The sequence below is a fragment of the Pleurodeles waltl genome, chromosome 3_1 (genome assembly GCF_031143425.1).
Source record: "Pleurodeles waltl isolate 20211129_DDA chromosome 3_1, aPleWal1.hap1.20221129, whole genome shotgun sequence".
NCBI lineage: Eukaryota > Metazoa > Chordata > Amphibia > Caudata > Salamandridae > Pleurodeles > Pleurodeles waltl.
The window spans coordinates 636,854,158-636,881,273 of NC_090440.1; the positions used below are offsets into that span (position 1 = coordinate 636,854,158).

General features: G+C 44.6%; 1 protein-coding gene across 1 annotated transcript in view; it reads left to right on the top strand.

Annotated features, from left to right (window-relative positions):
• The window catches only part of LOC138284406 (mucin-2-like), a 1,072,535-nt gene that overhangs the window by 529,738 nt on the left and 515,681 nt on the right, over window positions 1-27,116 (top strand). The window contains exon 23 of the mRNA XM_069223143.1: window positions 10,654-10,833. Within this exon, the coding sequence (XP_069079244.1) occupies window positions 10,654-10,833 (180 nt within the window). The remainder of the gene's footprint in view (window positions 1-10,653; window positions 10,834-27,116) is intronic.

Sequence of the window (27,116 nt, forward strand, 5' to 3'; positions counted from 1 at the left end):
CACAACAAACTGCAAGACATCTTTTTGCTGAAGTGACCAGGTGACCAGTACCACCTAGCTGGTGGCCACTGCTGGAGTTAGTCCTGTTCCCTATGTGCTGCCCCAGAGGTCCTGTGGTCCTTAGAAGTGATCCAAAGGAGCTCTTCCAGACACCCTGTAAAGTGTGAAAGAATTTGTGACTTTCAAGACATAAGGAGCCGTTAGAAGGACCTCATGGCAAAGGTGTTTGATTTTGGTACACACCCTAGGGTACTACTTCAGGGTTGCCCCCTGGAGTGCTATTAGCTCCAAAAAAAGACTAAGGGCCTGATTATGATTTTGGCGGTCGGACAACCAGACCGCTGCAGCAGCGATCTCAAAAAGCTCACCGCGGTGGAGGTCCCGCAGCGACCATATTACAACGCCCCCCTTGGCCCAGCGGCTGTGTTGATGACAGTGGTGGCCAGGCAGAGGATGCAGTCAGGTAAACAATGTATATTTTTCCATAGGTGTCGATGCAGGTGTGTAAATTTTGTGTACATGTGGAAAAATAACATGCTCCAATGCCTTTACTAAAGAATGGACCACACATGTCCACTCTAATCATTAGTAGGCAATGTGACAGGTACATACACGGTTTTACCTGTCTGTTGTTGGGGGTGGGGAGCCTAAGGTAATGGGGGGGCCCTGGACAAAGGAGTCCACATCAGGGACTGATGTGAAAAGAAGATATTGGGGTTGTAAACACTCCATTTCCCTTCCTTCTGCCAGCTCAAGGCTGGCAGTGCACACCGCTACAGTTGAGTTGATGGAAAGGCACTTTGTTATCTGGATGGTGGTCACTTTGCCTGCACTGCCCTGTGGTAGCTGAAATTCCTTGACTGCCAAAATGGCTGTCTGCAACATGCTGGGAGTGTCGGCGGGACAGTGGTGGTCTTGTGGCTATGCAACCACCTGCATCATAATTCAGCAGTCGGACCGCCAAGGCTATGGTGGTCAGACTGCTGCCGTGGAAGTCACCAGACCTCCAAACTTGTAATCAGGCCCTAAGTCAGAAGGTAAAATATTTGACTCAGATGAACTCACTTGGTGTATCTGACCTGCACTCCATTGTGGTCAGCCTGAAATTGTGCCTAGGTTCCTGTCTATCACTTCCATAGACTATAACTGACTCTTGGGGCCAGATTTATGAAAAAGTGGTGCAGTGAAGCACAGCAAGAATATTTGCTGCATTACATCACTTGTAGAGGGCAGGAATGCTCTGCTGCCATGGAAGTCACCAGGCCTCCAAACTCGTAATCAGGTCCTAAGTCAGAAGGTAACATTTTTGACTCAGATGAACCCACTTGGTGTATCTGGCCTGCACTCCATTGTGGTTGGTCTGAAATTGTGCCTAGGTTCCTGTCTACCACTTCCATAGACTATAACTGACTCTTGGGGCCAGATTTATGAAAAAGTGGTGCAGTGAAGCACAGCAAGTCACTTTGCTGCATCACATCACTTGGAAAGGGCAGGGATGCACCATATTTAAGGAATATGGTGCAATCCTGTTGTTTCCCTCCTGTGCAGGAGCACAATGGGCTGCCTAGCACCAACACAGGCACCATGGTGCCAGGCTGTCTGTGTTCCATACAGGATTGTTTTTGTGCAGGAAGGAGTACCTTCCTGCACAAAAACAAACCTGGGAGGCTTGCAGCACACATAGAAAGAAAAAAAACTGAAATATGTTTCTCCTCGTTGAGCTTCACCTGGGGAGGCATAAGGTTTTGGCACATCCTCAGGTTTACCAGGGTTGGTAAATCTGTGGATGTGTCAAAATCCATTGGTGTTGCATGGGAACACCCACCTCAACACCCATGGAACGCCTCCCTTTCCCAGAGTAAGGCAAGGCAGCGATTTACACTGCCTTCCCTTACTCTGTAACTTTGAGGCCATTCAAAGCCATGTAAAGTGGCTTTGCATGGCCTCATATATATGGCTGCAAGGAATGCACTTCCATTGTGTCACAAAATATGTCACAACGGCGGCACGTGGGATAATAAATATGTCCCTTAATGGTTTTTGTCACTATTTTCTCTTTCATCATTTATATTACAGGATATTTTTCTCTTGGTGCCTTTTTTTATTAACTCCATTATTCTAATTCAGTTTGGGATTTTCATGGTTCAGTGTTTTAGCTTTATTTCTGTTTTGGTTTTGCATAAATACTTGCTCAGAGTTAAGCCTGTCCACTCTGTCAAAAGAGGTATCTGACTTCATACTGGCTACCATCTCTATGGCAGGAAGCAGTTGCATCTTATTAGAAAGGGAAGATTGCTGCTAATATTTACCCCATTGTATAAATTTATGGCACAAGTCTTCGTGAATCCCATAAAAGCATATGTACACAGTCAAAATTGAATTAATTCCATAAAACATGTTAGAGTAGGAAAAGACAGTGCACATACTCCACTGATTCAAATACCTAACTGACATATGTGTTTCGACCATAGTGGGTTTCCCCCTCTCAAAATCAAATGGTATGTTGCTAAATTGTTTTCCACCTAAAAGTTTAAGATTCAAATTGTCTTGAAAATCTTAATAGCAGTGGCCAAATGTTGTTAAACAAATACGGATCAAAGGTAAATATAAATATGTATATATTGACTAGTGTATATGCCTTCTACAGCTAGGTGTAGCTCACAACTCTTTTGCTATTTCCAAATAGGGATCTACAACTAGTTGTAGACTTACATGTCTTCATCATCTCAATTGGGGGAGTGGCCTCCTTCATCTGAAGTGTAAGGTTGCTACCAGTAACTTTTCACCTGTTGGTGGAGATCTTCCTAAAGAAAATATTTGGCAATGTAAAGAAGATAATATTTAAAAAAATATTGACAAGGAAATAATAAGATACAATTTTACAGTGTATTAACTTATATTAAATGTGCATTAAATAATGAAATATTTAAATATAGTAACTGCATGTATAAATATTTTTTAAATATTAATTATAAAAAACGAGCAAAATATTTTGCATATTTTTATAATATTCAGCCAGGTTGAATAAAGTTATATATTTATTTAATTTATAAACAATTTACATAGATAAAAGGTAACATTTACAATTTGTTGAAAACATATATGAATGCCATTTTATATGTCAAACTAATTTAAGTTACCTACCAGTAGTTCTGATGCTGTGTTATTTTAATTCTCTTTCTCCATTGCTGTCTCTGGGAGTTGCCCATTTGTGGTGCTTGATCAGTCCCAGGAGTAAACTGGAGTATATTTGAGCCAATAGTAACTTCAGAAATGTATTTTGTGAAATTGCAATGTTCTTACTCTTTTGTGGATATATGTTTTGTATTAGTATGTTCCTCACAAACCCCACCTCAAATTTCCTTTAACCCCACTCATTTAATAGTATTTATTCCCTTTTTCACAACCCTCCCCATCGCCCCTCACACATTTATTATTTGTTCATAAATCCATGTGTGTGGTGATCCACACCACAGGTCCTGAGATGCACACACAAAAAGACAGGAAAGGAGGAGACCTCTGGCCATAGGTTTATGAATTGCATTTAGTGGTACATGAGTAGTACTATGTTAATAATACCTTGATGTTAGACCTAACATCCTTGGTGCGGTATTCCCCCAAACCTTTTGTCTTCACAGCTCCTGTTTTACTGGATTTTTGTTTCTCTGAAATGTAGGACCCTGTGCACTTTACAAGAGTTAACCAGTGTTAAAGTGCGTGTGCTCTCCCAGTCAAACATAGTAAAATTGTCCAGCACCTAACTTACACATTTAATTCACTTGTAAGTATCTAGTAAAAACATACTACATGTACCCAGGGCCTGTAAAGTAAATAGTACCAGTTGACCTGCAGCACTCATTGTGCCACCCACTAATAAAGCCTCTTAAAAGTGCCTCAGGCCTCCCACTGAAGCCTATGGTGCTTAAGGTTTACATGTCCTTGCAGTAAAAAGACCTGGAACTCCCTACCGCTCCACCTTCGCCAGACCCAAGACCTCTTGACATTCAGGAAACGCCTCAAGACATGGCTCTACGACCAGTAGCTCCCCCCCCCTCCTCCCAGCGCCTTGAGACCCTAACAGGTGATTAGTGCGGTCTATAAATCCTTGATTGATTGATTAAATCCTTGATTGAAAGTTGTTTTTCACTGTTGTAAGGCTTAGCTCTCCATTCTCTAGCACTGGGTTACCTCATTACTTTTAATAAGCACTGGGTTACCTTATTACTTTCAATAAGTGATAACTTTGGATTGGGAGCTGATAGAGATAGGTTGTTTACACTGACATTAATTGTAATCCAAAATAATATTTAATGGTAAGGTCAGATTCTAAATCACAACTCTGAATATGCCACTTAAAAAACTTTAATTTTCTTGTCTCAACCATTTTTGCCTTCTGTCAGTGTTCTGGGTCACATGACTGTGAAAGGTGTTGCTACTGAGTTTGTGTATTGCTTCCAGACAGTAAAGTAAAGTGGGCTTAAGTGTGGACAAGACGGACCATGCTGGCAGGATGACTGCGGATGGGTGGAACCCAACCCCACTTACACTTCAAAGGGCTTTGCCTCCTGCACACACAAAGGAACTTGACACCAGGTATGCCTTCTCGTTTGTCACCCTAGACAGTTTGGAGCCGTGACAGTGGAAGAGGAAGAACCTTCTAGAACCAGATGTGGGGGGTAGTACCAGGAGTCAGCCAACCGAAAGGCCGGCACTAGGTATACATATTGGACCTCCAGAGCCACGCTTCAGAACACTCATGGACATGTAGAAGTTTCAAAAGAAGGACTCCCTGCTACCATATGACTGCCCTGCTGCTTGAAGGACTGCCTTGCTATCTGAGAAGGAAGACTGGACCTACTTGCCTTTATCCCATGCTAACAAGAGGGACTCCAAGGGTCAGTTGGGTGACCTCCTTTGTGAGCTACAGGGATACAACAAGCTTCAGAGGCCTACCTGCAATGGTCCATCTGACCTTCTGCAACTGAGCTCACCTGGACCTGCCTGAGCCCTGCTTGCCTCTTCTGGAATTTGTTCCTGATCCCCAACAGGTGCATCCCCAAGTCCTGGGCTCTTGGCTGGCATCAGAGTGTATTCCTCCTGAAGGAAAAGGTCAAAATCCTAAGGTTTGGGCTCCATGCGACTACGAATGGGCTGTTCGCATCAAGTCTCTGGCTTCAGCCGCTTCTGCCAACCCAACCCGAAGCTCCAGTGAGACCTGTTCTTCGTTCTACAGTGCTACAGTGACTGCCAGTGATGACCATCAATGCAAGAACTGCACTTCGAGCTATTGCAATGACAGTCTGATATGCCAGACTGCCCCCACGTGCTGCTTGCGTTTCTACGATGGCAGCTTTCGCTTCATGCTACAGTGATGACTATCCGTGATGCTCTACCTGCTCCTCATTGCCTCCTCCGCCAGGAACAGAATTCTGTGCACTTGACTTAGAAGGTAACTTTTCAGCTGACTAACCTGTTCCCTGTATTTGACGCGTGCAGTATTGCAGCCAGCCTGAACTTGTGGCTTTCTCTTGGTCTAGTGTGACCAGATAACCACAATTGGCACTTTGTGCTTTTAGACGCTATTTTGAATTTAAAATCACATGTTTGTTATGTTATGTTAGCAAATTTGTAGAGCATGTGGTTACTCCACTCGGAGTGTCCCAGCGCTAGCATTCCATGTCCATTGTGGTCCCATATGCATTACTAAGGTCTAAAGTGCCATGTTTTCAGCTTCTGAGCAATGAAGATAGTAGAATAATTTCTGATTGAAGATCTTATGGCAGAAACATAGGGCTTTAAAAGAAAAACTTCCACTAATAGGAAACCAATGCAGTTTTCCCAAAGCTGGCCTCATTGGAGAGAATCTAGGAATGTTCAGCAACAGCTGGGCTGAGGCATTTCGGACCCTTTGGAGCTTCTGTATGCTGACCTGAGTGGCTCTGAGAGTAACCATGTTGCAATAGTCCAGCCGCACCACTAGTAGAGCTTGGAGTACCATTTTCCTGGCAGCATCTGGGAGAAAGGAAAAGATCTTACAAATATTTATGCATATATCCCTTTCTATTGATTGGATTTTTGTTGTTCTGGTAAAGTTTCATGTATTACAATTTACTGTATTTTCCTAAGTTGGTATGACTTTTCTCTTTTGGTGTTTTCACTTAATTATTGTTTGAGTACTATATACATACTTTTTCACATTGCCTCAAAGTTAAGCCCGATTGCTTTTGTGACAAGCTAAAGAGGGTTGAGCACCGGTTAATTTAGGGACTTTTTCTGTCTCACCCTCAGAAGCACTGTGGCTGTTGCCTGAGTGGGCCTTCCACCCCACTCAGTGAATCACAGATAGTATTACATTTATGTTTGGTGGTGGGATACAGTACTTGTGTTTGTGCAGTGCCACTCAGTGATTTGCGCAAAACTAAAAATCCCTTGTAAATAGTCTGACATCAGATACAAACTCTTTTTAAATTATCCTTGATTGGGTATTTTTCCTTTTATCCCCAAAAATGTAATTTTCACCTCATTTGGGCACCTGTAGCTCTTGCCTGCAAATATGAAAATGGATTGCGATAACCTGGAACGCTACACTGTGGCAGAGCTGAAAAGAGTTTGCAAGATGAAGGGTCTACCAGTAAACAGGAGTTCAAAAAGGCAGAAACTCCAGAAAGACCTCAGGGCCTGGGAGGAGGCCCTCCAACTGCAACCTACAGCACAAGAGGAGGATTAAAATAAGGAGAAGCAAGAGTGGGAAGAGTAATGGAGAAGGAGGCTGTAAACCCTATGATCAAAGTCGCTAAGGAGAGAGAAGGGCTCACAAGAGTTAGGTCCCCTACTGTATTCAAGGCAGGGAGCAGTGTGTCCTCGCCGAACCTGTCCCCTGAGAAACTGGAGGACAGGAGGTCTAAAAGAGAGACTCAGCTGAAGCTAAGCAAATTGAAGTTGAAGGCAGCTAAGGAGGAGGCTTCTGCAAAGAGGACCTTTGAGGAGAGGAGGTTGGCTGCACAAGAGGCTGAAAAGGCCTTGGAGGAAAATAAACTTCTGTTGGCTTGTGAACTGAGTCTAAAAGAGCTGGACCTGAAAACAAGCAAATCTCAAGGTCCAGCAGCGATGGTGGCAGCGAGAGCACAGTGACAAGTAGACAAAAGAAGGTCAACTTCCCTAAAGATCTGGTTCCAACGTTGTGTTGAGGCATGACATTGACAAACCAATTTTAGGTAATGAGATAGCCTTGATATACATATTGCCCCAGAAGAAAATTGTGGGGCTAGTCTCTGGAAGCACATTCCAAATAATGGGGGATACTCTACTGACATGGGAAGGGGATTGTCAGATTAGGTATGCCCCAATGAAAGTCATTCTTGTCAGTTAATTTTGTCTTACCCCAGAGAAATTCAGGTTATGGTTCGGGGACAGCCACAAAAAAACCTGATCAGTTTAGAATGGATTTCATAAACTACTCCAGTTAGGCACTGAATGGTTGAGTGAAGGGCAATACATTGAGTGATTTTAATGCACTATATTATCTAATTTTGATAGAGCACATGTTCAATACTTGCTTTAAACAGTTGTGCCAACACCTGATTGCCAGCAAGTTCATTTCACCCAGAGAGCTTACAAAGGAGGCAGACCTCTGGTTCAACACTGGAATGTCTAAGAAGGTTTCTCAGCTGATCAACAAAAGGGTGGACACCCCCCAGAAGAAAGACGGGGGAGACAAAAATAAAGAATGTTCAAAAGGACCCCAAAAAGGTTCTCAGGAGAAGGATACCCAGACCCAGCTTTACCAAAAGAAGAAATCCTCAGGGCATTTTTCCTCCTAAATGATCTGAGTTCTAAGGGTGCAGGCACATTAAGGGAGCCCCCCACCCATGCCCAAAGAAGCTGAAGCCCCATCAGAGCAGGTAATTCCTAATGTACTCCTCCAGTCTGAAATGGCTGACAACCACTACTGTCACTGTCATGTGGCTCAGGTTCCCTTTGTATGGGGAGGCAGGTCTCTTAAGGGTAGCTGTAAATCCAGCCATCCCTGTGGATTATGTGTTTGTCAACAACATGGAAAAACAACAAGGTGATGGGCGCAATGTTTAAATTAATCTCAGCCACTTGCAATCAGGATGTATCCCAATCCATCATTTTCACCCACCAGGCCACCTCACTTTGAAACCAGCCATATACAGATCAGTCGTGACTCTGCCCAAGCTGCCAGGTCAGGTCCTATCTGCACTAGAATTCAAACAACCCCTTACTAATTTTGGCCTTGCTATGGGCTCTTCAGCAAAGTATAGCTTGGTTCAAGTGGCACAGTGAGCCTGGGACCCATGTCTGGCCATACCCGGCACACTTAGGGCGACAAATACAAAAACAACAAGGTGATGGATGGAATGCTTAAATTAGTTTCAGCTACTAGCAACCGCTCGGGCTGCATCCCAATTCATAATTTTTTTACCCACCATACCACCTATGTTTGGACCTAGCCATATGCAAATCAGTCTCGACCCAGTTCCTCATGGTAACAGTCCAGGCCAACTTGCCAGGGAAGGTCCACACTGAACCGGAACACAAGCAACCCAGGACCAATTTTACCCATGTTATTGGCTCTTCAGCCGGGTATATCTTGGTTCCAGTGGCACAGTGAACCCAGGATCCATTCCTGGGCATGCCCGGATCACTTAGGATGTCAAATTCAAAACAACAAAGTAATGGATGGAATGTCTGGGCAGTTAGGAGCCTTAGCAGGGGAAGAACCTTCCAAAGCCAGATGTTGGGGGTAGGACAGGAAGTCCCCCCACAAAAAGGCTGGCACCAGGTATAAATATTGGACATTTCTTATGAACATTCCTGGACCTGTGGAATTTACAGAAGGACAGTCCCTCTTGTCAGAGGACTGTCCTGCTTGCCTTCATCCCAGGCTAACAAGGGTGATTCCAAGGGTCAGTTGCATGACTTCCTGTGTGAGCTACAGGAGCACAACAAGCGTCACAGGTCTCTCTGCATCTACCTGCTGACATGCTGCAACTAGACCTGCCTGGACTTTCCTGATCTCTGCTGACCTCTGCTGGAGTAAATCCTTGATCCTCAAGAGGTACCTCCCCGGGTCTTGGACCCTTGGCTGGCCTAAGAGTGTACTGCTCCTTTGAGCTGCCAGGCAGTCTCTCTGACAGAGTCCAGGTGTAGGTCCAAAAAGGTCTAATTTGGTGGTGTCAGAGAGCCAGTCGATATTCCCAAAAATGCATTTGAAGTGGATGAAGCTTCAACAAGTGGTTTTGAAGTGCAAAAGTTCGCCTTTCAGCCCAGTTCTGTCTGTTAGGGTCCCTGTATGGGGTTATCAGTCCTTTGTGTGAGGGCAGGCCAATGGTCTTTGAAGTGTAAAGGAGAGCCCCTTCTCCCTTCCTGCCCAGGAAGATATATAAGTATGCAGATGCAGCTGAGTGTCCTCTGTTTATGGCTGTCTGGAAGGAATGCACAAGGAGAGATGTCAACCAGCACAGAACAAACAAGGATGGGAGACGTGCTGTAAGGAACAGATGGCAATAAGTGCTAAGAAATGCCTACTTTCTAAAAGTACAAAAATAACATTTGATGGACAAAATGTAGCCCAAATCAAACATTCACCCCCAGTCACAGATCTGGGTTTAATCCTTCAGTTTTTTTGCTCACCATGCCATTCTAATTTGGACCCACACATATGCAAATCAGTCTTGACCCTGTTCCCCATGGGAGCAGCCTAGCCCGAACTGTCAGGCCAGGTCCTCCCTGGACCAGAAACAAGCATCCTGGGACCAGTTTTGTGGTAGTACTCCTCTTCAGCCATGCTAGCTTGAATCTTGTGGCATAGTGATCACAGGACCCACGTCTGGGCATACCCTTCCCACTTGGGGTGACAAATGCAAAATGAACAGTTGATGTACGGAATGTAGACCAAATGAAACTGGGGTGACATGGCGAGAAAAATAACAATGGATTAAACCCAGATCTGTGACTGTGTTCGAAAAGTTTCAACACTCCGTCCATCATTTTATTTTGTTGTGTGATGTTGTCTTGTGACTGGGGTATATATTAGTTTATGGATGTATATATACACACATATATATCTATATATATAGAGAATGAGATATGCTATTTATTTATTACTGTTGTAATCTTGGTGAAGGGCCATCACTCAACAAAGGTAAGAAATAAAAAAAATAGCATATTGTACTCTCTGCATCTGCATATATGGTTTATGCTGTGGCATTTTTTATCTGTATTTATTTTAACAAAACTTAGAGGCAAAAAATGTCAAGTCAGAGGCTATGGTAATTGTTGGAACCTTTGACAACCTATCTCATGTGTCATCTGCCAACCAGTGGTCCAGATTCATCAATCTTTTGCCCCACATTCGGTTGTATATTAATTTCCAAAGGAGAGACCTTAATGTCATTGACTTGTCATTCTCAGATGAATGCCATTGTGAACTTTATTTCACAGTTAGTTTTTCCTGAAGTAGTGTGCCAGGAATCCACTGAAAAATGTCCTCTCTCTAGGCGTAAGATGTTTATTTATAAATGGATGCTAGTCAAATGTGTCTCTTAAAGTGATATCAAGTATTTCAGCCAAGGCATAGCGCTGTTTGCCTCAACTGTACTAAAATGTAGATTTGTTGTCCTGTTTTAGGGCTACGAGCTGACCATGAGTGACCAGCACTTTGGCATGGTACAGAGGGGGAGTGAAAAGGAAATACCATTCAAAATCCGCCGCATGGGCATCTACATGGTGACTGAAAGCCCCAATGGACTAGTCATTATTTGGGACAAAAAGACCAACATTATGATCAAGCTCCATTCAGACTTCAAAGTGAGTATTATTCAATTAGAGGTTAGATAAAGATACTTTGATATACAGGATGAATGCAAAATCTAGGGAAAAGCCACAGAGGCTTCTGCCAAAGTCATCTGTTTCATACAAAACACACAACTGCTTTCAATGAGTAACTAGCTTTCGAATAAGCTTCATTACCTGGTAGCATTCCACAGGCAGCTGCTAACTATGCCCAGGAACACTTCACTATAATACAGTTGCCTGTTTCTTAAAATAGGAACTCACCAGTACAACACAAACGACCATTAACAATCAATGTGTATGAAACCATACAGTATGCACCATAACATATTACATTGAGCAGTTGTCATTTATTTTTGGCTAAACATCACATACATACATTGATAGCCCACAGAAAAACATCCACACACCACAGTCATCCACCCACTTTTCATAGGTGCACACTATTACACCACAGACATCCATCATCTATTCACTTGAACATATAAATGCAGCACAATCCAGCTACTGAACATGCACCATGATGTTTGCCAATGCCACCTCATTCCTGGCTGTGAGAACATGGAAAGTTAGTGGAAGCTGATTATAGTTCAGGGATACATGCATTTTTACATGTAACCCAGGAGGGTGAGTAGCCAATGTCATTTTCCCCAGAAATGTGCACCTTTGTTTTGTGACCATCAAACCATTTTAGGCTGAGTGTTGTTCTGTCTCGAGGTTGTCTATCTCCCTGTGGACCAGACACCTCCATATTGATGTAATGGGGCTGGTGTTTGGTGACTGGTTCTAAAGAACTTTAAAGAACTTTAAACTCTGAGATTTTTGGATTTCACTGTTTTCATAATATATTGAGTAAATAGAAAGTCTTACAGAAGAAACTTTAACTTTCTTTGAGCACCCATGGTGTAGCCTCATTACAACTCCTTTAAAGATGACTCTATTAAAGTCGATCCTGCCTTCTTTGCTTTTCTCAGAGCTTTTCTTAGCTCAACAAAATCTCATCCTCAAAACCTGTACCCCCAAGGGCCCAATAATCAGATGCCAATTAAGAGAACTTCAGATGAAAGTGATTGAGCTCCACTATTTGGGTTAGTGGGTCAGGGCAGAGAAGTGGCTCCTCAGAGAGTGCTACATTTTCTCATTCCCCACATGTGCTTCTGCTTCCTACACTGAGACTCTCCAACTTGCTTTGAGCTAAACCAGATGAGTTTGAGGTGAGACTGAGGTGGGCAGTCTGTTTCTCAATATTCCCTCCATTATGAGAAGGGCAATATCCCCTTTGTGATTCCAGATGTAGTCATGAAATGCTCTATAGTGCAGCCTGCACTAACAAATTAAAGCATCAGCAGGAGTCGTCAGCTCAAGACTTAATAATGCTTTCAGTACAAACCTGAGGTCTGAAGGACCCCATTATGCTATATGGTGGGGAGGCAAGGAAGGAAGTAAGGGCCATCTTTGACAAGCTGGTGAGTTGTGGAGACAAAGATAGGTTGTTTGAAATGGATTTAGAGGGTGAAATTATGCTAATGTGAGAGATTGTCCGTTGCCTTTCTTCTTCATATCTCACCCTGTATGAGCTAAAGCATTCTTATTGTGTGGGAAACCCTTAAGCACCTTATGGAGCACTCTGCATCTACGGTATGCCAAGACAAAAAGTCTGATGACATGCTGCAAGAAATATTCAAGTAGCCTTATGATGTTTCCTCTGCTTGCCTACCAAACCTAGCTAACATGGGGTGGCCTTACAATCCTGATACATCCCTTGTGAATGTCTAGAAATAATCTTGAAAATTCAAGTGCCCAAGTAAGAAAAAGATTAGTCTACTCACCAAGAATCCATCAAGTCTTCTTCACAGGAGCTTCAGTCCTGGTGTTTTGTATTGTAGTTCGTACAACCAGAACTGCACATTTACCCATCATCCACAATATGCCTCCTCTGTTAAGCAGCCTAGGCTTTTACTTAATATTTACCACTGCTCACTACTGATGTGCCCACTAATGGCCTTGAACTGTTCGGAGCATACACTAATCTATTGTTGTAAGTAGATGTTTTCATGAAATTGTTAGTAATTCACATTCCCAAATTCTCTGTTCTAAATCCATGACGTTTGTTGGAAAAAACATTTTGGGTAGTATTTCCCCAGATTTGTGGCTTCTTTTGCTGAATCAGTTTTTGTTGGTGATAGGTGTCTGCACACTTTACTTCTTCGAACCAGTGGTAAAGTGGTTGTGCTCATATTTTTAAACATGGCACAATTGGCATATGCCTAATTGGTGCATTTAATTTACATATAAGACCCTAGTAAATTGTTCTACATGTGCCTAAGGCCTTTAAATTAAATGTTACAAGAGGGCTGCAACACTCATTGTGCTGCCCACTAAGGTAGCACTGTGAAATGTCTCTCCAAGCCTGTCATTGCAGCCTAGTTGTCCAGGTTAAAAAACTGCCATTTCGACCTGACGAAATAAAGCTTTTGCCAGGCCTAACCATTCCTTTTTAATACTTACACGTCACCCCTAAGGTAGGTCCTAAACAGTCCTAAATTCTTGTAGGACAGGGTACATGTTATTTAAAAAGTAAGACTTGCAGCAATTAATTGATACAATAGCCTCTAATGTTCTTTCAACTAAAACAGTAGAACGTAGAGACATTGATCCACAACTCCAGAATCATCATCATCAGAGTCACAAAGGGTGATGAGTGACTACAGAAAAGGCTATATTCACACTAGAACATGCTAAGGAGAAGCATAAAGCCAAGAGTGGCATGGGTCATTTGATGTCTATGAGAGCTAATCCACATCTGGTTTATGAAGTCTCTGTCCTCGTTTTGGGCCATGATTTATTCTGCATGCATGATAAAGGCATTGATGAAAGACTTCCATGTCTTTTAGACCATGATGAGGAATAAGGTTTATTGCTCTGAAGTATTGGGAATGATTGAAGAGTCAGCGGATATTTTGGGAGCCACAATGTTTGATCAGATTATCCTATAAGGGTATCATATGTATTGGATTTCAAGGTGTTCAGCAAATAGGCGATGATAAGCAGACTCAAGACAGAAACACATCAGATAATTATTCCATCAGTGTAGCCAGCAGTATCTTCACAGCTACAAATCCTCAGCTGGTGTCCTTGTAGATAGGATTTCTACAATATGGTCTTGGTTCCGGAAAGACTGCAGGTGATGCAAAAGAAAACCTACTCATATGGCACTATAGTACTAGACTGAGTTCAAGGTGGCACCAGGCAGATATGGGCTATGTGAGCACCTCAGTTATGTGTGGTTCGCCACTGGAGTTCTTGGACCCATTACCCTGTGGCTCTGCGAACTGGGCCTAGTACTCATGAACTCAATTTCTGCACCTTGCTCAGGATAGCGAGGGTGAACAGACTAAGGTGGTCATTCTGACCCTGGCGGTCTTTGACCGCCAGGGCGGAGGACCGCGGGAGCACCGCCGACAGGCCGGCGGTGCTCCAATGGGGATTCCGACCGCGGCGGTAAAGCCGCGGTCGGACCGGCACCACTGGCGGGGTCCCGCCAGTGTACCGCGGCCCCATTGAATCCTCCGCGGCGGCGCAGCTTGCTGCACCGCCGCGGGGATTCCGACCCCCCCTACCGCCATCCAGATCCCGGCGGTCGGACCGCCGAGATCCGGATGGCGGTAGGGGGGGTCACGGGGCCCCTGGGGGCCCCTGCAGTGCCCATGCCACTGGCATGGGCATTGCAGGGGCCCCCGTAAGAGGGCCCCTACATGTATTTCACTGTCTGCTGCGCAGACAGTGAAATACGCGACGGGTGCAACTGCACCCGTCGCACAGCTTCCACTCCGCCGGCTCGATTCCGAGCCGGCTTCATCGTGGAAGCCTCTTTCCCGCTGGGCTGGCTGGCGGTCTGAAGGCGACCGCCCGCCAGCCCAGCGGGAAAGTCAGAATTACCGCCGCGGTCTTTCGACCGCGGAACAGTAACCTGACGGCGGGACTTTGGCGGGCGGCCTCCGCCGCCCGCCAAGGTCAGAATGAGGGCCTAAGGCTTCTCAGGGAGGTAGAGTTGTTTTCAAAAGCTCAGAACTAAACTGTAAAAAAAGAGTAATATATTATCCAGCTCAGTGCTTATCGTTTTTTATAAAAAAGCAGAACTTTACCCTTAAAGCAAAATTAAATACTACATCCTCAAAAGGTGGCATGTTTACAGGGATGCAGCCTCCCTACGAGGTCTATGAAAATACTGCTACCCTCTAAATTGACCACTTACGTTCTCTCTCTGTCTCTCTCTGTCTCTCTCTTTCTCCCTCTCTCTCTGTTCTGGAAGTTTCCCTTTGTCTGGAGTAAGTGAGGCAGAGGTATGGGCACAGCAGTCTAGGCACAGTTGAAAGAGGAAATTGCTCACTGAGAGAATGACTCCAAGGACATTCTCCAATTGAGCAGTTCTATCAAAATGTGAATTCTATTGACAATGCTCTAAATGAAACAATTGCATTGTGGTGTAATGTAGAATTTATATAATTGGTCAAGAATCTGTTGTCAAACTGGGACATTACATTCAAGCAAGTGAAGATGTTTAATGAATTCCAGGAAGATCCATGTTGAATATTGCAACCAGGTACCCTGCGCGTGTGGTAGAAGTTGCAGCCCTTGGTTGCAGGCATGTTGGCTGTGGCCAGAGTCTTGTGTGGAGACAATATAAATTAACATACAGGTGGTTGGGGGAAAAGGTTTTCTCTGTCACCAAGTTAGAAAGTAGAGATATGAAATCGACCACTAGCAGTGGTTTCTGGTTTTGTCAAAGTGGGACCGAACACTGATAGAAAGGCTCTGGTCTTAGTTGTTGTTTAAATATATTGATTGTGGTTTGGTGCTACCCTGGAGTTTCTCACAGTGGGAGTTCAGCAACCAGACACAGAACTTGCTTGTGCACAATGTGAAAAATCCATTGCCAACCTGGGCACTGCTATGTATACAGAGTGGTATAGAGGTAGGTCTCTGGTTTTCTTGGTTGTAGCTGGAGGTGAATACATGGAAATCACATTCAGTAAAGAGTTACAGCAGATTGATGGTGATCATTGATGCCATCAAGGGTAGGTGGGTAGGCACACAGGAGCCTTTGACAGACCAGGAAAGTACCATGACATACAGCTAATGGAAGAGACCACAAATTACTTTTTAGAGCATGGCTCAGTGTCCAGGATTTGATTGAAATGGTGCCACATTTAGAACAATAAAAAAACATTACTTCAAAGTCATATTGCCACAAAGCCATGGTCAATGGAAAAGATAGCATTGGCATTGATAGACTAGGAAGAATGGTATCCCCTGAGCCTTACAACTACACATATCTCAAGATTGGATAACCTAAAGGTTGAGCAGGTTGTTTACATATTTGTGAGAGTTTAGTATAAGCCAGGAGACAGTTCATTTCCTGTGCAGCAACTCTAGACTTTTCAGGGGTAGACCTCTTTGCCAATGACACATTTGCCTAAAATTTGTCCCAGAAACTAGAGTCTTCTTTAAATTAATACTTTAAGATCTCAGTGCAAAAGAATCCCTCTGCATGCCTTCATTCCCATGCTATTGATTCCAATAGTAGTAGTTTGGTTCAAAACAGAACTAGGGCATGAATTTAATGACAACGTACAGAAGTCCTAGGCCCTGATTTATACTTTTTGGTGCAAAACTCACTTTTGCACCAAAAGGTTTAGCACCGGTTTGCACCATTTCTGAGCACCAGCCGCGCACCATATTTATGGAATGGTGCAAGCCGGGTCAAAGGGTATGCTAGTGTACAAAAAAATGACGTTAGCTGGGTGGGGCTGGCGGTATGGAAGAAGGGGGTTTTGCACTAAAAAATGACGTTAGGAGAAGACAGAAGTCATGCCCACCATCCCAATGGCAAGCACAAGGGACCAGGGTCCCCTGGGCATGGCCATTGCACCCAGTGCCATTTAGGGGGGCCCACTTCAGGGCCCCCACTGGCACTTTAAAAAAAAAACTTACCTGTACTTACCTCTATTTACCTGGGATGGGGTCCCCCCTCTGCCGCTGTCCCTCTGGTGTGGATGGGGGTGTCCCTGGGGCCAGGGGTAGGCACCTGTGGGCTCCTTCCATAGTGTTTCACCATGGAAATAGGCCCACATGTCCCCTAACGCCTGTCCTGACCCAGGCATTAAATAATGGTGCAAAGCAAACTTTGCACCATTATTTGACTCCTCCTCCCACGTGTGTGATTTTAGCACTGGGGGATAAATATGGCGCTAAGGCCATAGAGTCATTTTCTGCACCGGAATGCATCTCATTGACTTAAAGTAGGTTTCCACGTCCAAAACATGAATTTAACTCCATAAATTTGGCACTAGATGGGTCTAGCGCCAAAGTTTAAATATGGAGTTAGTTTTGCACTGAATTTGCGTTAAAAATAAATGACGCAAATTCGGTACAAAACAAGTACAAGTTTCCTAGTTCATTGATTGTAAGGCTCCACACACTCTCAATGGAGCAAACTTTGAAGCTGCCATGGGTTCTGCCTCTTTAGGTCATCCAATTTGCTCTATTTTATGATGGCTCAGATTTTGATTGATTGTCTTGTGGTTGAGATAAAAAGCCTACAGTAACAAGGACTATGCAAACAGGTAACAGCTCCAATCAATCCAGAGGTCCTGGCACCCATCAACACCAAGGTGATATAGGAACCATTTGGTGGCATTTCAAATTTCTGTTATCCCTAAAACATTTTTACAGTTTTTATTGTTAAGCAGTATCCCAAGAAGTGAATGATGAAGCATGATGAAGAGGAAAACCCCATGTCACCCCTTTTTTTTCCTTAACTCTTTACCAGAGTTCAATGTAAGGGTTGTTTTGAGAGTGAGAGGTGCCTGAGACCCATCTACTTTGGTAGAATAGAAATTGAAATCCGTGTTGTAGGCCAAAAACACCAAGGTTTATAAGAAGGAAGAAAAGAAATAGAATCAGTCTTGGAGTGAGCACTATGTAAATATTTTTATCCCATAACCAAGAATCCTATTTTGCCAAGAAAACTTTAGGTAAGAATTTTTGGGAGTAAGGGATTGGACCTGACATGACATACACATGTGAGATTTCGGGTGAGAAATTGTTAGAGTGAGTTTACCTCATCCTAGAAGAAAAAGATCTATTACAACAGACATTTTTAAAACTTTATTTATGATTTTCATCAAACAAACATAAGGCACTGTCGTCAAGGACTAAACTTTCAAACCGTAAGCACCATACATGACTTATACAAGAAGCAGTAGAGAGAAATGGCACCTAGGACGTTTCAGGGGCACAATGGAGTGTATAATAACAGTGAAATACTAGCAACACAGGGGGCGGGCATCTCTAGAAAACAATTAAAATAGGGGGTTGGAAGGAGCATCTCCCAATCGAAGATGGACCTATAGTGGTGAGTCTGGCAATGCAGCAACTTCGGGAGCTACGGTCTTCTGTGTTAGCAAAGAATCCCTCAATGGCTGTCACATGTCCGTAGGCCTGGACGTTGGGGGCTGTAACATCGCATACACCTTGCTGTTGGGGTCACTGAAGACCAGGTCCTTCAACCAGTCAGATTTGGTGGGGACTCTGGTGCCAACCTATCACATTGCAATCCTTTGCTTGGCAAGCAGCAATGCTATTGCAGTAAAACATCTTATGATCAGCGGCAAATGTCTGACATACCCCAGCAGTGCCATCTTAGGGTCTGTATCTATAGGGAGTTCCACCATTTCAGAAAGGGTGACTAGGATATGTGACCAGTATGCCTGAATAATAGAGTAATTCATGTGCTGTGTCACATTTCAGAAAGTGATGGAAATGGGAGGGGTATATTCTTGTTAAGCGCTGTGTTGTTGTGTATGTGTGGTGTATAATTGTATAATGCAGCAAATTGTGTCAGTGGTTAATGGACACAAGCTTCGTCTGAGTGCCGCAGAATCTCCATACCTTGTCTGTTATGGTTTGGCCAAGTTCATGCTCCCAGGCCACCTGTGCTCCCACCCCTCCAACTTCAGTGCTAGGCAGGATTGGTAGAGTGGACACAAGCTGCGAACCATCAGCCGATTTAATCAGCAAGGGGCGGGGAGGAAAGTCATCTAGTGCCTTTGGGTATGAAGACAGCCTGTCCCTCAATATGCCCTAGAGTCATCGTATGATAAAATGGTCCAATAGATTGGGCATTCCTGTTTCTGTAAGTGTGGCATGTGGGATAACCTGCCTCTAAGGGAAAAGGTCAGCTAGCGTGTCCAGGTGGTGTGTTTCAAGTGTGCACTGAACAAGCTGCTCCTGAGTCAAGGGTACACAGGTGTTTTTGAGTGGCAGGGCAGGGGAATACAGCCTCCCAAGTATTGAGGTAATCAAGATCACAAATGAGGCCTAAAGGCAAAATGGAGGATAGGGGAATGCGGTCCGCCCAGTCTCATTCCAGCTGGATATGGTGGAGGCGGGCATCGGGGTGATACCGATAGTATAGACAGTGACAACATGCCACCAAATATTAGAGGTGAAGATCCAGCACCCCAAGGCCTCTGAGCTTATATGGAAGCATAAAGGTTTCCCAGTGGATTCGCAGGCAGTGACCCGCCCAGACTAGTCAAATTAAAAAGCTGCACAAGGAAGCAAAGAAGTTGTTGGATAGAGATATGGGGATGATTAAAAACAGATACAAAAACCACAGGAGTACATCCTTGTTAATTATAGAGATGTGTCTAACTATAGACAGTGGCAACTTGATCCATCATACCACCTGTGTGGTGAGTTTTCAATTGCAGGGCCATACTGGAGGTCGACCACCATCTCCCTCTGCCCCTGTAAGAGAATGCCTAAATACATGGGAGAGTCATTGCACCATTTAAGAGGATAGTCCAGGACACAGGACACTGTAGTGCCAGTAAGGTGAAAATGTTCTGACTTGTTCCAATTTAGGGGAAGCCCAGACAAACTGCCAAATCAAATAATTTCACCAATTGGAGGGGTGTTGGTATCAGGTCCCAAACAAACAACAAAATGTCACCCAAGTACATGGAGAAAAACGGCGGGTCAGTATGGAACAGCAAACCTCTTAGAAAATGGTCCTCCAGGAGCTGGCAAACCAGTGGTCCAGGGTGATAATAAAAAGCAAGGATGATAGAGGTGAGCCTTGCTGAGTCCCTCTGGAGATCAAAAAAGTGTCGGTAAGGGTGCCATTTACCTGGAGCCTGGCCACTAGATTGGAGTACAGAACATTAATGAGGTCCTGAAAACCATGAGGGAGCCCTAGTTTGGTCAAGGTAGCCCTCAGGAATGGCCACTGTAAGGAGTCAAATGCCTTTTCGATGTCAAGGAGCCCAACCACTGCCGGGACAGAGAGAGAGATATAATTCAATACGGCAAAGATGGTACGAAGATTCACCATGGTGGAGCGGTGTGGGACAAATCCTGTTTGGACAGGGGAAATGACTTGCTCTAGCATGAGAGAATGATGTTTAGCAATGGTGTTGGTCAGCATCTTTTTGTCCAGGTTTAGGAGGGACAGCGGCCTATAAGATGTACAGGAGTGTGGGGTCTTATCACATGTGCAGGATTGTGGGGTATCACCAAATTGAAACAGTGATCAATGCTTCTCTGAGAGTGGGGAGCATGCTGGTGTCATGGGACTCTTCATGTACCTCCAGAACCTGTTGAGCCAGAATATGTTTATAGGCCTTGAAGAAACAGATTGTGAGGCCATCCAGCCCTGGAGTCTTACAGCCATCTAAAGTGGTGATTGCTTGAACTATCTCTGCTGCTGACTTGTCGTGAGCCAAACATGGCTATCTCTGCTAAGTAGGACACTATGGCACCGGGGCTCTCGACGGGGCATGCAGTATAAAGATGCTTATAATATGGTAGGAATTTCTGGGCTATGCCATGAGGAGACGTCACAGATGTGCCTGCAGCCACACAGAGCTCTTTGACATAATTGCAATCTAGGTTGAGTTGGAACGGCTGTGCCAGTGTACTACAAGGTCTATTGTCCACGCCATAATGGTGAGCCTGGGCATACTTCCCAAGGTAAGCCACCTTTCAGTAACCCAGATCCGGGAATTAATCTGGAAGTTGCGACCTGCACTGAAGGGATTCTATGCAACCTTGTTCTGAGGTTTGCAGATCGAGGTTCTGCAGCACCATTTACACCCTAGCCAAATCTCCTTGGATGGATTTGAGGATGCCAACCTGTTTTGCTATAAAGATGCACATATGTAAACTTTGAAGGTCTCCCAGAGGATGGCATGAGTGGATACGGAATCAGTGTTTAATGCAAAATATTAATTGATGGCATCTCAGATCTCAGAGTGAAAGACCACATTATGCACTACATTTTCAGAGAAATGCCATTGTCACCCAACTCACTGGTGCAAGGGATAGTCAATTGTAACTTAACAGGGGCATGGTTGGAAAACATACAGGCAGATGGGAAATGACAGTCAGCAAAGTAAGTACCCCCTGGGAAATAAACAAGTGATCTATACAGGTCCAAACGTTACATGGGGCAGAATAGAATGTACAGTCTTTGTCATGAGTACGCAAGTGAGTGGGGTTGCTTCTTGTATGTGATCCAGGGGAATCAACGACCAGGTTGTAGGCCATATTAAAGTCACCACCCATCAGGATGAGGTCAGCGTCGGTGCTACCCATCATCACAGAGAGGTCTTGGACCTCTGTGCTTGTGTTAGGTGCATAGTCATTAATCACTAGAACTGTGTTACCTGCTAGTGTGCCCATCAGAATCACATACATCCCCTCTGTGTCTATAATACTGTTATGACTGGTGAAAGGGGCACTCTTGTGGATTAGGATACAGACCTCACAGGAGAATGAGATGTAGTATGCAAAATAGGGGTTTCCCCCATACGTTTGCAAAGGTGCATTCACTTCTGGGTGATGAGTGCATTTCTTAAAGGAACACCAATTGTACTTTGTGCCTGGTCAAGTATGAGAGTACCTGTTTCCCCAGATATTCCAGGTCATAAATGTGAGGTCGAGCCCTGTGTACCTCTATGAGGGGTCCCCATAAAAAGGAAGACATGGGTAGTATTTGCAGAAGGTGCAGTAAATAAGACATGTTGAGACAGCACAAAATAAAAGCAATGAAACAGTAGTGACCCCCACAAAAAACATTCCACACCCTGTCATCCATACCAGAGAAAGGAATATCTAGTGTATCCCATTCAAAAATAAAAATAAAACAATCATAAACATTGAGGTTTACACCTCAGTTGGGTGACAACACCCGATAGCCTGTGCCATCTTGTAACAGTTCAATGCGTGTTAGTGTATATCGGATCTATCAAGAGATCAGGCACTGAGACCCAGAAGTGCTCAGGCAATATGATGCATAGGGGCGAAGTCCTTGAATGCGGCAGTGGTATGGACTTGGAGGGTACTTGGTGGTCCTATGAGTATAATGTAGTTTACTCTCCATTAACATAGCAAACATAGGAATGGAAATCTTAAATTCAAATATACAACATACAATATATTTCAATTTAGATATTTATTATAGCTAATTAAACATTCAGTTCGCACATAATATAATCAACATAGAATCAACCAAAAAAAATATAATACAACCCCTACCCTAAATGAAACATACATATATGAAAACATAAATAACATAACAGTAAATACGCAAAAATAAACAAATAACACAGAACCAACAAAATCACAAAATAGTATACATACAAATTTACAACCGCCTCATACATGAGATGATATTTAAACAGCACAATAAAGTTACTGCTTTGATGCTACAATTATGCGTTGTAGTTTGGATTGTATAAAATTCAACATAATAACAGCCAATTCTAGGTTATAATTTCCTGATTCAAATTCTCGTGTTACAGGCCTGATGGTAGCCAATCCTGGTCAGGGCTTCAAATTTGCCAATTTCAAACACTGACGCGCGTTTCGGTGAGTGAAGAAAAATATAAATACACCTTCATCAGGACTTTATGATTCAGTATAATAGGCATACGTACATCTTGTAATCTGCCTTAGATATGAAAGAACTTAGATATCCCTTACAGGCTGGATTAAACACTCTCCAACTTCAAATTTGTAGTCCAAAATGAAGGACTAACACATGGATATAACTAAATGAAGCTATGCTTTCTCACTCTACAAGTTCACATGGTTTAAAAAACGTAATCCACAGGGGAAACCCACAAGGATACCAAACTGGTAGGGAACAACTTGCTAACAGTATCAGCAGGATCCAGGACATATGACCAGCACGATGATCTCTCGAGGAGCAAGTTGGTGGTCAACATCAGGCGGATGGCAGTATCTGACATGGTGGTGTTGGGAGGGCAGTCAGGATAGCATGCTGATGTGACCCACCCTCATCGCTGCAATGCTTGCAGAATGTGATGACATTGGCATGTGTGGCGAAGATTTGGTGCTGACCATTAAGCTTGACCCACAATTAGGCCAAATATAGCATACTGTACTTCAGCGCTTGTTTCGTCAAGGTGTTCTTCGCTTCGGTGATTTCCGCCTGGCCTCCTGGACCGCAAGGGTAAAGTCCGGGAACATAAACTAAGTGGAGCCCTGATACTGGAGTAGACCATGTTCATGTGCTAGCCACAGCGCCTTGTCTCTATTCCTATAGTTCAATAAATTTGCAATAATCACCAGAGGCGGAGTGCGGGGATGGACTTCGGGCCGGGGGACCTTTGGGCATCCATCCTAAACAAAATTATCAGTAAATACTTGCCTATCAAAAAGTTATGTAAGTAGATTTTCAACAAAGATGTCGTGGCAACCCATGATAGCAGGTTCTGACATACATGTAATGCGTATATTGTTGAGGCGGGAGTGCTCTTTGCTCATAGCTACTGTCTGCTTTAGGAGTTGTTTGACCTTCTCTAGGCGTTTTGTGATGTTAGAAGCATCCCCTTCCATCCACCATAGAAGCAGGTGGGGTAACGGTCAATGCGCTCCCCCATCCAATCCAGGTGACTGGTGAGTCTGTAGAGACGGGCATCTATGGATTGAAAACCAGCCTGCTCATTATGGCATCTTTACCATCAGCCATCTCTACCGGGGGTGTCACAGATAATCCCTCCTCTGTGTCTGACAGTGACTGTTGTTGTTGCCTCATGCCCTTGGGTTGATTAAAGGTGAGTTTCTTCTGGCGGGGGTCTCCTCGCTCCATAGCGGCAGCATCTCACAGCAGCGCTCCAAGAGGCTTATAGCAAGGGAGAGGTAGTCTGAGGCCAAGTGTCGCCCAAGTCCAGGGCCCACTTGGTCGTCCAAAAAAATCTCACGTGCCGAAGGGGCCACACCATGGTCATGTGTTGGGTAACAGGACAGCCATCAAGATCTAAGTGAGGATGTTATGTGGAGGACAGTAGTCGGCCTCACATTGTTAAGGCCACTGCATTTCCCCCCACAGCACAGGAAGGCGTTGGGGAGTGATTAGACCAGGGCTCACTGCAACCCTCAACCTGGTTGTTATAACAGGAGGCCTCAGACAGCACCAAAATTCGCAGGGGTAGTTCTGCTTCCATTCACACTCCATTCACACTCAAATATCAGCAGGATGGTGCTCACTGAGGGCAGTGCAGGCCTTCAACAGAGTTGAGCATCACCAGTATCAGAAGTGGGCCCCCTGGCTTTTCTCCTAAACACCAAGACAGTCTGTAATCTGGTGGACATTTTGGCATTTAATTTACTATTCTAAGATGACTGAAGGATATTTGTGAATGGTAAATTAAAAACAAAAAAGTGTGCCCTGCACAAGTGCCAAAAGAAAGAAGCAAGTGTACAACATCCATTTTAGGACATCCCATTCCTCCCCACTCATTCCTACTTCTCATCCCATTTGTCATCCTTCAACCCTACTTCTTATCCCTGCTTCTCATCCTTACTTTTCATCCATCATCCTTACTTCTCATCCATCATCCCTACTTCCCATCCCTTATTCTTACTTCTCGTTCATCATTCCTACTTCTCATCCATCATACATCACCCCTACTTCTCATTCATCATGCCTACTTCTCATCCATCAAATTCATCCCTACTTCTCATCCATGCTTCTCATCCCTACTATTCATCCATCATCCCTGCTTCTCATCCATCATTCCTACTTCTCATCCATGATCCCTCCTTCTCATTCCTCAGCTTTGCTTCTCTTCCGTACTTCTCATCCATCATTCCTACTTCTCTTCCATCATCACTACTTCTCACCCCTCATCCCTGCTTCTCATCCATACTTCTCACCTACCTTCCATCATTCTTACTTCTCATATCTCATCCATCATCCCTACTCCTCATCCATCATCTCTAATCTTCATTCCTCATTCCGCAGTCATACCAACAGAATTTCAGTTTTGTGAAACACACCTTCATACTGATTGGTTGGCAACAGCCAATCAGAGTTATGAGAGAGCCTGCAATATATTTCACTGAAAAACAGCCTTCTCCTTGCATGGGCTGTTTGAAGACAGAGGAGACGAATGCAACTGCATGTTTGTTTCCAGTGAATTCAAGACTGTACAACAGTTCATTTTATTTAACTTAGTGTTTTTCTGTTTACACAGGCCTCTGCAGAATGCTCTGCTGGTTTGGGCAAGACAATAGGGCTCAGCTTGGGCCATAAATCAGCTCTTGGAGAAAGGGTTATACAGTTCATGTACAGTTGAAGGAAAACATTTGTGGTTTCAGTTGTAGAAAGAAAATGTTCCAAATCAACACTGGTGACAGTGCAATCCAATTCATCCAAACCTTTTCTGGTTTGATTTTGATATGTAAAGAATTAAGGGCCTCATTACAACCCTGGTGGTTGGTATTGAAGTGGCGGTAATACCACCAAATTATGACCATGGCGGAAAGATCTCCGATAGACAGACAATGTACCACACCGACCGCCATGGCAGAAACAACAGCCACTACGGCGGTAGCCGCCTACAGCCGAGAGGAAGTCAATGTTGCGCCCACTGTATTAAGACACAGGAAACCTTCACCTTTCCTGGGGCGGCACCAACGACATCAAAAGCCTAGTGGAAACAGACCTTAGATGGGAAAGGACTCACCATTGGAGATATAGGGAACAACCACGCCGCCATGGAGCCTGAGCTGCATGCTTTCCCATGATCTTCTACATGCTGCTCCACCACGAACATCAACGCCGGCGAAGACGACGACGGTGAGTACAGCTGCCTAGCACACAAGGGAGGGAGGGAGAAAAAAGAGAGTGGCACACACTCGCAACACTCATCCCCTCAGAATCATACACACAATCAGCTGCATCACAAAACCATTTTTACCACATAATTCAGATGAATAATGCAAATCAATTTTGAAAAACGGAATATAATGAGAGAAACACATCAATACAAATAACTTAGGCAAGATAATAGATATATACATATGTACACAAAAAGGGACACAGCCCAGCCCACAATGTTCGTAGACCAAATGGCCCCCCACATGTCACCTGCATCAATATGGAGAGAACACTGCAGGGGCATCAGTTGGTAAATAGGCAGGCACCTTAAGGGGACAGGGAATGGTGGGGCACCTCAGCCGGGAGATGGAACAAGACCACTGGTTCTGGACGGGACATCATGCCTTGTGCTTGATCCTGGGGAGTGCAAGGCCACAGTCTCTCAGGTGGGTGACTTGCCCACTGGCTCTGGAGGGGGCAACGTGCCCTCTGCTTGGTCCTGCGGAGTGCAAAGCCACAGTCTCCCGAGTGGTTGTCTTTCCCACTGGTTCAGGAGGGTGCCTTGTGCCCTGTGCTCCTGATCCTGGGTAGTCTTGGCAATGTGGGTGTCATACCCACTGGTTCTGGAGGGGGCCTCGTGCCCTGTGCTCTTGATCCTGGGGAGTCTTGGTGATGTGGGTGTCATATCCACTGGTTCTGGAGGGGGCTTCGTGCCCTGTGTCTTGGCAATGTGGGTGTCATACCCACTGGTTCTGGAGAGGGCCTCGTGCCCTGTGTTCTTGAATCTGGGGAGTGCAAGGTCACAGTCTCTCAGGTGGGTGTAATACACACTGGATTTGCAGGGGGCAGGCCACACAGCAGGCCATGGAGGCAGGATTACATACCGTCCACCGGCGGTGACGGCTGCTCAGTGCTAGTGCTGCTGCTGGTGGGGGGAGGTTCCTGCCCATCCCCTGAATTCTCAGACAGCTGCCTAATGGAAGTGGTGGTGCTGCTGGGGGGGCTACTGCTCATCCCCTGCAACCTCGGACGGCTGCCCACTGGAGGTGGTGGTGCTGCTGGTGGGGGGAGGCTCCTGCTCATCCCCTGCAAACTCGGACGG